The 9,671-nt window shown below is 37.3% G+C and overlaps 5 protein-coding genes across 10 annotated transcripts in view; 1 reads left to right on the forward strand and 4 right to left on the reverse strand.

Moving 5' to 3' along the window:
• Positions 1-286: 286 nt before the first annotated feature.
• Positions 287-1,949, reverse strand: LOC9298779 (aspartate, glycine, lysine and serine-rich protein). The gene is made up of 2 exons (XM_021016401.1): positions 1,179-1,949; positions 287-1,143 (listed from the first exon to the last, which is right to left on the reverse strand). The coding sequence occupies exons 1-2, from the start codon at positions 1,897-1,899 to the stop codon at positions 575-577; spliced, it is 1,290 nt and encodes a 429-aa protein (XP_020872060.1). The 5' UTR covers positions 1,900-1,949; the 3' UTR covers positions 287-574.
• Positions 1,950-2,057: 108 nt separating this feature from the next.
• On the reverse strand, positions 2,058-2,885 carry LOC9298776. Of its 2 annotated transcripts, none has more exons than XM_021016390.1 (3): positions 2,775-2,885; positions 2,476-2,571; positions 2,058-2,377 (listed from the first exon to the last, which is right to left on the reverse strand). In XM_021016390.1, the coding sequence occupies exons 2-3, from the start codon at positions 2,549-2,551 to the stop codon at positions 2,274-2,276; spliced, it is 180 nt and encodes a 59-aa protein (XP_020872049.1). In that variant the 5' UTR covers positions 2,552-2,571; positions 2,775-2,885; the 3' UTR covers positions 2,058-2,273. The 2 variants fall into 2 exon arrangements, with proteins under 2 accessions (XP_020872049.1, XP_020872054.1); XM_021016395.1 differs by having other exon boundaries at positions 2,476-2,560; positions 2,775-2,880.
• Positions 2,886-3,195: 310 nt separating this feature from the next.
• LOC9298777 (putative nuclear RNA export factor SDE5) lies at positions 3,196-6,939 on the forward strand. Of its 3 annotated transcripts, none has more exons than XM_021016414.1 (12): positions 3,196-3,371; positions 3,971-4,534; positions 4,645-4,670; positions 5,146-5,214; positions 5,310-5,383; positions 5,479-5,720; positions 5,805-5,884; positions 6,002-6,058; positions 6,151-6,218; positions 6,323-6,449; positions 6,538-6,599; positions 6,699-6,939. In XM_021016414.1, exons 2-12 carry the CDS (start codon positions 3,979-3,981, stop codon positions 6,760-6,762), a joined length of 1,425 nt encoding a protein of 474 aa, XP_020872073.1. In that variant the 5' UTR covers positions 3,196-3,371; positions 3,971-3,978; the 3' UTR covers positions 6,763-6,939. The 3 variants fall into 3 exon arrangements, with proteins under 3 accessions (XP_020872073.1, XP_020872066.1, XP_020872077.1); XM_021016407.1 differs by having other exon boundaries at positions 3,197-3,371; positions 6,323-6,444; XM_021016418.1 differs by lacking the exons at positions 3,196-3,371; positions 4,645-4,670 and having other exon boundaries at positions 4,361-4,534; positions 6,323-6,444.
• Positions 6,940-6,997: 58 nt separating this feature from the next.
• LOC9298778 lies at positions 6,998-8,125 on the reverse strand. Of its 3 annotated transcripts, XR_002330133.1 has the most exons (6): positions 7,997-8,121; positions 7,813-7,876; positions 7,612-7,692; positions 7,464-7,522; positions 7,097-7,378; positions 6,998-7,057 (listed from the first exon to the last, which is right to left on the reverse strand). XR_002330133.1 is itself a non-coding variant. In XM_021016435.1 (5 exons), the coding sequence occupies exons 1-5, from the start codon at positions 8,027-8,029 to the stop codon at positions 7,298-7,300; spliced, it is 309 nt and encodes a 102-aa protein (XP_020872094.1). In that variant the 5' UTR covers positions 8,030-8,125; the 3' UTR covers positions 7,005-7,297. The 3 variants fall into 3 exon arrangements, 2 of the variants coding, with proteins under 2 accessions (XP_020872094.1, XP_002862702.1); XM_021016435.1 differs by having other exon boundaries at positions 7,005-7,378; positions 7,822-7,876; positions 7,997-8,125; XM_002862656.2 differs by having other exon boundaries at positions 7,005-7,378.
• Positions 8,126-9,329: 1,204 nt separating this feature from the next.
• Positions 9,330-9,671, reverse strand: part of LOC9298775 (choline transporter-like protein 2) — a 1,043-nt gene continuing 701 nt past the window's right edge. The window contains exon 3 of the mRNA XM_021016384.1: positions 9,330-9,521. Within this exon, the coding sequence (XP_020872043.1) occupies positions 9,330-9,521 (192 nt within the window). The remainder of the gene's footprint in view (positions 9,522-9,671) is intronic.

The raw sequence follows: 9,671 nt of genomic DNA on the forward strand, positions 1-9,671 counted from the left end.
CCACAAAAATCTGAAATTCAATTCAATCGAAAGAAGGGAGTAGGGGGATGAAATTTAAGAAGACTAAAAAATGGATCATACTTGAGAGAGCGATTGGAAAGATTCAGCGAACCAGACGTTCGAGCCGCTTTCAGAATCCGATCCATTAAAACTCTCTCTCTCTCGCGTGCGTTCGTTCGTTCGTTCTTCTCCGTCGTTACCACCAGTTGGTCCACCACTCTCCTTCCGGAAAGTTTAATGCTTTAAGAAAAATTCACCAAATTTGATTTCATTTTAAATTAAGAAATGATTAAAGTTCGTATTTTCCATTAAAGTAGAGCTTTACTTGATTTGTGGACCGGTTTTTAAAACTCATTTGTCAGTCATACAGATACAGCCATGGAAATGCAATTACCAGCTGCCTAATTCTCAATCTTTGTCTCTGGAGTACTTACTTATTCTTAAATAACTTTCCCTTATTTAACTTTCTACTTGGGCAAGAAAGTTGTCTTATTCAACTTTATGTGAAGCTTTTACCAAACCAAAATAGATTTCATTATGAGTGAGATTTATTAGACTCGTGTTTCATGGACACTTAAACATGCATCTCCGGTGTAGTGGGTGCAAGAGCTTCCGTCATTGCTCCTTTGTCTGACATGTGCTTGTCTTCTCCTGATGTGAAAGGTGGACAATGTGGACAGCTTGGTGGGTTATAGTAGTGTGGTGGGTACGGATTGCAACCACCTGTTTGGCACCCAGAACCGTAGCCAGGAACTGTGATACCTGGAATCGTAAAACCGGGAATCTGTGCGCCTGGAACTACTATGGGAGGGATTGTTGCGCCTGGGACAACTACACCGGGTCCACCACTAGAGCCCTGTCCTATTCCGATACCAATCCCTTCGCCTGGAGCTCCCGTGACTGGACCGCAATTGGGTTGGCCAGACCCGGATCCTATTCCTTCTCCAATGCCAATACCTGTACCACCACCAGACCCAATTCCTTCACCAAAGCCGCTGCCACCACTAGACCCAATTCCTTCTCCAAAGCCACTGCCTCCACTAGAGCCAATACCTTCTCCAAAGCCACTGCCTCCACTAGAGCCAATACCTTCTCCAAAGCCAATGCCTCCACTAGAGCCAGTTCCTTCCCCAAAGCCACTCCCTCCACTAGAGCCAATTCAACGCCATAGCCAACACCAGACCCACCACTTCCGTAGCCCCTACCTACACCATATCCCATAGGCTTAGTTGTGTGGTCTGGATCTTCCTCTTCCAGTTCACTCGCCATGGTCTGCATTATCTGATCAGGCTTGATTTTGTGCGCAGGATGTTTTGATTCACCAGACATGGACTGCAGTTTATGGTCAGGCTTGACCTTGTGCTCAGGATGTTCTGATTCACCTAACAAAGACTGGAGTTTATGGTCAGGCTTGACCTTGTGCTCAGGATGTTCTGATACACCCGACATGGACTGGAGTTTATGGTCAGGCTTTTCCTTGTGCTCAAGATGTTCTCCCAACATGGACTGGAGTTTATGGTCAGGCTTGACCTTGTGCTCAGGATGTTCTGATTCACCCAACATAGACTGGAGTTTATGGTTAGGCTTGACCGTGTGCTCAGGATGTTCTAATGCACCTAACACGGACTGGAGTTTATGGTCAGGCTTTTCCTTGTGCTCGGGATGTTCTGATGCACCCAACATGGACTGCAGTTTATGGTCAGGCTTGACCATGTGCTCAGGATGTACCTCATGATCTGGGTGTAGCACAGCCATTCCAGGCATCATTTCATGGTCAAGATCTAGCTTACTTGGCTTCATCATAGGGAGATCCTTCAGAATCCTGCGTGCAAAAGTTGAACTGAAGAAGCATAGTAAGAGGACGAACACAGAGCATATGCCTTGGTGTCCCTGTGCCATTATTTCTATGTAATAAGTTGATCCTGCTGTACATTTCAGATAAATGATCCCTCATGCTTTTATAGGAGATACGACTTTTACTTAATAGAAAACACATCCCGTAAACGCAAGATGCCTTGCTGAAAATACGCATTAAAAATCGATTCACAAACATAGCATGACAGAAGTAAGAAATAACTTTTTTTGATAACACAAATCGTATGTTCAGCAACTTCAACTCTCCAAGTTTCAAAACCTTATTATGATTATTTGCAAACAAGAAACTACATCAACAAAATCTCTTGGAAGAAGAAGTCATTATAACAAAAACAAACACAAAAAAAAAAAAACTCAACTGAGATTCTTCTTCTGAGCACTACTAGGTAGATATAGATTTAGACACTATCACCATCACCTTGTGACTCAGCAGCTCTCAAACTCTCAGCCATAGCACGAGCCCTGTTCTGAGTTTGTCTTTCTACAGCAACCATGTATAAACCTAAACAATTATGGGTTTAAGAAAAGAGTCTCAGAGAAACAAAAACCCCAAAATCTGTAAGATCAAAATGTGGGAAAAGATGGATCGATCGATCATACCAATTGCACTTCCGATAGCACAACCCCATAAAATCCTCATTGACCACTTATCGTTGATAATTCCTCTCGATCCCATACTTTTTCTCTGCAATAAATCTTTCAAAGCTAGTTTCAAACCACTAAAAACGCAAAATTTATGATTCCAAAACAGCAAATCAAACTCAAAATCCTGACGAACTCTGCTAATTATCGGAGATTTAAGAGAAACCCTTATTCTATAAGAGGAGAAACAAAATTCGTGGGGTTTCTCGTAGCGTAAATTAAGGCACTGTGGATGAGCATAAGGAATGCGAGCTTACCAGAATTACTCGGTGACCAGAAGACTGAGAATCGAGAAAAATGACGATGAGAGGAAGAAGAAGAAGGAACGAGGACGGAATTAAAAAAGGAGCTAATTTGTAAATTTAAAACAAGGAGTGCTATTTGGTAAGATATAACTTATAAAGGGGTTAGTCAACAATAAATGAAACTTAAGTTTTAAAAGGTCACACTTTTTTCTTTTTTCTTTCTCGACATGTAATTTTGTTTTACTAGTAATAAAAATTTCTGAATAACAATAGCACATGTAATGTGGAATCTTATCGACTCAAAAAATGTTAAATTTAATTTGCAATTTAGCTCTTTGCACCAAAAAAAAATAAAATAAAAAAATTTGCAATTTAGCTCTTCGATTTTCAAACTTATTTTAAAAAATAACAAAAATTTGTCAGTGTCTTACAAGCGAGTTTGGAGGAAGCAAAGGCGCTGGCTTTTCGTAGTTAATGTATTTCCCTACTTAACTAATTTTCTTTTGCAAAATAATTCTCAATTTGGTTCTCTTCTTCTTCTTCTCCGTTTTGATTTTACAAGATTCCATCTTTCGAAAGCAAATACCTAATTCTCGATTCTCGATTCCGGTAAGCGAACTCTTACACTCTCTCCGTCTCTACTCTTTTGCGTCTCGCATTGCTGATTATTGGAAATAGATTTCTTTGTGGTGTAATGCGGTTTCAAAGTTGGCTCTTTTTGAAAGATTCTTTCTTCTGTTCTTCTTTAGTCTGATTCTCAAGGTTTCACATTCTTTGCTTTGATTATGCGTTTCCCTAATCGACACCGAGTAAAAATTCGTGTTTTTGGACTTGTTACTATGCCATTGATTTGCTTCACTTGTATTACTTTACAACTCTCAGAAACGATCATTGATTGACTTGTTAGAGGTAATTGAGCAGTTCCATGTATCTACTTAGGTCGGAGATATAATGCCTGCCAGGTGTTTGTTCGATGCAATTTTGCGTAGCACATTGAAATTTTGACCCAAGCTATATCAAAAATTACAAACCATGTTTAGTTTCCTAGTCAGTGATAGTTATTAGGAAGATGATTGAAACTAGCTTTTTTGCAGCTTCAAATGGATAGCATTTTGGTTGTAATGTAGTGAACATTTTTCATTCAGCATTCTACATTTTTGCATAGCTACTGTTGTTAACCAAGCCATTTGTTTTGCACTGTGAATTAGTGGGAGGAATGTCTATGATTGCAAGCTCTTCGAATAGTGATCCTGATTCAAGAAGCTTACAAGTGCTTCTCGATGCCTTTGGTTCTCGTTTTTCGCTTGATGACATTGCTGCTGCTTATTGCCAAGCAAGTCAGAATGTCGATGTAGCTGGTGAGATTCTCTTTGCAATGACTGAAAAGACGCCTCAATGTGACCACGTTGAAATGAAGAACGAAACCTCAAAACCAAGTCAGGTCTATGTTCCCAAGGAAGTTCGACGACAAGAGGATAGCAAAGCCAAAGTATGGAGGCCGAAGAGAAATTCTATATCAGTTGGTACTGTTTCAAGTGTTATCGGTAAGGAGTATGCTAGAACCAGGCCTATATCAAATGCTCCCAGAGAAGCAACTAAGCCAATGAAGATAGACTCAAGGGATATTCCAGAAACTGAGTTATGGAGTGAAGAAATGCCAAAGAGTAACGAGCCAAAGACAAACAGGGCTCCAACTGATGTGGAGGAATTTATCGTTAAGATGCTTGGAGAAGGCTTTCAAGCTAGCCAAGATGTCATTCACCAGGTTCTTGGTAAGCATTCTCTAGCTTTCCTTGAGTCTGCTTTACATATTTTTCTTCTTTAATGGTGTATTGGTTACCTTAGCTGCTAAACTTAATCTGCTTTTCTACCAAACTACCAGGCGTATGCGGATATGATGTGAAGAAGGTAAGCCGTAAGCTGATGCCTTTAGCTCTGAAAAATAATGTATTTTGTTTCTTTTCAGCGTTTTGCTTTCCCAGATGCCTTCATTATCTTACTTTTTCTAATATATTTTTGTTTTACCTTTTCTTATATATTATATATTCCCATACCTTGAAGCTCATCAAGATGACCACCAGCTTAATTATGACCTGTGACCTTTATAGTTGCATCTCTCTTTATTTGAGCTACTTTAACAATTTAATTACAATTATAGCCTTGAGCCACTTTGACAATCCTTTTCTCTGTCTTGGTACTACTGCTGACTAAAGCTTGAGATAAAGTTGACTTTTCATACCCACTGTCGCCTCTAATTTTGATCACTTGATTGTTAGTGGTATCTCTATAACTCTTGGCATATGGATCTTGTGAGTATTTCATTTGATCCTGCTTTGGTTCTTCTTCTTTTGGCATCCACACTATCTTCTTCATTATATTGCAGAGTACGGAGAAACTGCTTGACTTGTCTGATACCAAGAAATATGCTGATGTTGGAATTTCCAATGAAGTTGTGAGCTTTTGTTATGACTTTAAGTTTGGTCTTTGTTATAGAATAGCATCTTCTTCTAAATCTGACTCTGTTGCTTTGTTTCCCTTTTTATATAGATGTCAAAAATTGATCCTCAAAGACAAGAATCTACATCCTGCAACCAAGTGGAACTGCAAGAATTTTCTCAGAGGCACGTTTTTCCTAGTCAATCTTTGTACCGAACCCTTCCCTTGGCAATCCTTTTGATTTTTTTTCCTCTTCGAATTGCTTTCTGTGATGATGCAGTGATGGAGCAAGAACCTTTACAGGTTCAGAGGAAGGGCGTAATGCTAAGAATGGTCTTGAAAAGGAAGTTTTAGAAGCTTTGTTCTCAGGTACGGAAAGATATGTGGGAGAACCAAAAGTAACTCGACATTTTGGAGAAAGGAGACCAAGAGTTGCTGGTCGTCCTGTTTTTAAACCTCTGGAGGACCCTTTTCAAGAGAGAGTAGTTGCTGTAAAAAAATCGTCCAATACATCTAAAGAAGGTAACCATGCCATAGTCTTACATACACGTTTATTCTCTTGTTCCTCAAGCATTTCCTCAACTATCTATTTTTCTCCTTTGATAGATGAAGATGAAAATGAGTTTAAGGCACATCGTAAAGCAGTACGTGAGCATTTGAATCAGATGAAAGAATATTATGGAGCTGTAAGTATTTGAGATAATAAGGATTCATTTGCCCGATATACCGTTATATGTTTGTAATGGCTATATGATATGCCATGATGTGATGGTTGCATAACTAAACCTCTTCCTTCTTGACAGGCTGCAGAAGCATTCTCCAAAGGAGAAACCGAGCGAGCACACAGACTCGTGGAGAAGGTACAATTTGGAAAGAAATTTTTGGTTGAAAGTGATCAATGTCTTTCTTGTCTTCTATATAACAACTATATGATATCTTCCACAATATGTAGGGACACTTTTTTGGACAAAAAGCCCGAGAAGCGGATGACAAATCTATAGCAAAGATGATTGATGTCAAGTCAGTTAATTTCTCAATCCCTTTATTATCAGTCCTCTTTATCATTTTCTTCTGTATACTCCATTGGCAGGAAAAGTTGATAAAATTTAAAACCATGGTTATAGGAAAGACGATGATTCGACTTACGAGGAGGACGAGGTAGTGACAGTGAATGTGAATGAACACGAAACAAAGGAAGCACTTCGTCTTCTCAAGCGCCAACTAAATTTCTTCTCTGGCATTTCATGTAAGGTTTTAAATCCCTCTCTTTAAACCTTTTTTGTTCTATCAGAAACAAATCTAGTCTGTTTGATGAGTTTGTATTCTATTTCTGATTTAGCTTTCAAGTACCTCAGAGTCGCATTGGGTGACAAAAAGGAAGATTTCAAGAGCAAACGAAAGGTGCTGTCTTTACTCATCTGTTTTCATCTCTTAAAAGAAGGTGAAGTCTTCATCTCTGAAAAGAACTTGAAATTGCTTCTATTTATGTTGTTTTCTTAGCATATCGTTAAGCTGCTGGAGGGAGAATCCATTGCTTGGACTGAAGAAGATAGCGGCCTCGTGATGATGATTCGTGTTGATAAGATTGACCCCAAGAAATTGAGTTTTGCCAAGAAATAAGAACAACATTGGTCAATTCTTTTGCTTCATTCTGTTAGAAATTGACTGAACCGTTTGAAGCATTATGATTTTTAATGTAACCAAACAAAGATGGATTTTGCGGAAATATGATTTTTTGGTTTTAGAATCGAAGAATGATCAAGCCTTGTTACAAACAGGTAATAGAATAGAAATAAGACTAAGCTCTGAAACAAGGCTTGATCATTCACACTAGGAAATATTTCAGGGTAACAAGGACCCTGAAGCTGAAAAGAAGATACATATCCGCCAAGGTTAACCTTTATCCAAGGTACAGAAGGTTAACCTTTCTCAACACAGGTCTCAATGAAAAAGTTTTCAGTTTAGACAAAGACTGCAATAACATATATCATGTGCCACAAGTTTTACACACACTATAGCAGAAGTAACTAATTCCTTAATTTAGTGTCTGATTAAGAGGCTACTCCACAATGACCGGATACAAGCTTGCTTCAAGATAATTAGGATTTGGGATTAGACGCAGCCAAATCAGAGCAGAGCTTTTCCTGCTGCTGGAAGTGTTGCTCATACTGAGCGATTAACTGCAAACACAAGATGGAATCACGAAGATGAAACAATAGCAAATGGTCAAAGTATCATTCAAGTGCTTCTCGATTTTGTTTTTACCTCTTGCTTCTTCTTTTCAAGTTCACTCTTAGATGTAAAATAACCAAATATAAGAGAACCTTGATTATAAAAAAAAAAAATCTCTCATTAATTTGACTCGTGGATGAAAAATTAAGGGAAAAAAATCTGTAAATTTCTCTGTCCATACCTAAGCCATATCCCGCAGCTAATCCTAGACCATGAGTTAACAACCACGGCCAAAGCCTCGTTCCAGTGAATCTGTTCAGAGCTACAATTACAAGTGACAAAATATAAAATAAAAAGATTTTTATCCGAATACATATACACGGACACCAACGGTCTGGAATCTGACGGATTTTTTTAGAGCGAAAAAAGAGGTTATTGGCACCTGGATGATCTGGATGTGAACAGAAATTGCGGCGAGACCCCATCGCTCTCGATTTTTGATGTACCTGACGTCAATACCCAATCGAAGAAGAAAGAGATTATAGAAATCGCGGCGAGATCCAACCGCATAAAGAAAGGGAGAGAAAAACAAAAATTGATTGATCATAATCAGATCTCCGATGTACCTGCGCGATGACCGATCTTACATTCGGTGCCATGTCGGAGATTATACACTCTCCTGAGTTCGATGGTCCAATGGGCTCCGTTTTCTTTTATTAGTGTCCTCCGAGCTTTTCGGCTTCCCGGTTTTGTCAAAATTGAACGGTTAATTTTTGGAGTACATTTAGCAAATAAATCCTGGAGTTCCATCTTATTTACGGATGAATGCCATTGGCATTAATTATTTAAATTTGAAAAATATTAATTAAAGATATTACCAACACGATTTCGAGAATCATAAATTCATATCTTCCTTAATTTTCTGAGTCATTAATGTGATAATCTTTAGGAAATATTTCTCTGTAAAAAAGAAATCCACATTAATGAAGGCATTAAAATCGACACTAACAATTAAATTATTTAGATATTCAATTATTTTAAGATTCTTATATCTTATTTGATATTTTTTTATAATATCTCATTCTTTAATTACTACGTTTAGAATTTATTGGTTGTTACCTATTTTTTGGTGAAATTTATTGGTTGTTACTTAATAAGTAATTATGGTGCGTTTATTTTAGTTAATATCTAATTTAAAGGATTTGTTTTCTTTTATTATTAATAAACGAATAACATGTATAGAAATAAAAGATTTTTCTTGCGACTCCATAATAAAAATATTAAACTCTTATTTTCTACATTTCTTACACATAATATCCTCTTATTCAATAACAAAAAATATATATTGCATATTTTCAACAATATTTATAATATTTAAATTATATAAAAAGTTTGTAATATTAATATTATTTCAACTCTATACAAATTTAATATATATGTATATATATCTTATGGGAACCATTTAAAAGAAATTTTTAAATTGACTTGAATTATATAGCTTTTAAATAAAAGTATTATTAAAAAGAAAAATAACTAAATGATGTTTAATTTCACGGGACGGGTAATATGATGGGACGGGTTTGGATTGATATTTATAAAAGATAGTATACCACGGGTGAAATCCTAAAATTAACAATCAAAATAATCTATCAAACAAATTACATTTGGATTTTTTTAAGAAAATATAGCCCCGCGGGTTAAAATCTAGTTGGTTAATTCTTTTGCTTCATTGTTGGAAATTGACTGCACCGTTTGAAGCATTATGATTTGTTATGTAACCAAACAAAGATGCATTTTACGGAAATATGATTTTTGGTTTCAGAATCGAAGATGATCAAGCCATCTGACATTACAATCTGCTTAGAATGTTTTAGAGAGAAAAGATTCTATTTTTAAAAAACCATATAAACCGGCCAACCAAAGAAGAAACAAAACTTATACAGTACGTATATGGATCTATCAGTGGGTAAGTCTCTGAACCTCTTCCTCTTGATTGCTATCTAAAGTTTCAAGCAGAAGAGGTGGCGCGTGCTGAGCATTCCCTTGATTCTCCTCTGAGTCTTGACAGAAGGAGAGAATGATTGTGTCTATCGACATCTCAAGCACCGGAAAGAAAAGTGTTGCCACAATATACCCCAATGCCCAACATGCCTGTGCATAGAGACAGTCCCAAGCAAACCTATTTAAGCTCAAAAGAAACATCTGTCTTTGTATTTACCATCTGAGTCTAAGAGAGCAAGGAACATGATTTTACCCAAAACAGGTAATAGCGGGGATGAGACTTTGTTGTGAGAAGACCGA

Source organism: Arabidopsis lyrata (assembly GCF_000004255.2).
Source record: "Arabidopsis lyrata subsp. lyrata unplaced genomic scaffold ARALYscaffold_230, whole genome shotgun sequence".
NCBI lineage: Eukaryota > Viridiplantae > Streptophyta > Magnoliopsida > Brassicales > Brassicaceae > Arabidopsis > Arabidopsis lyrata.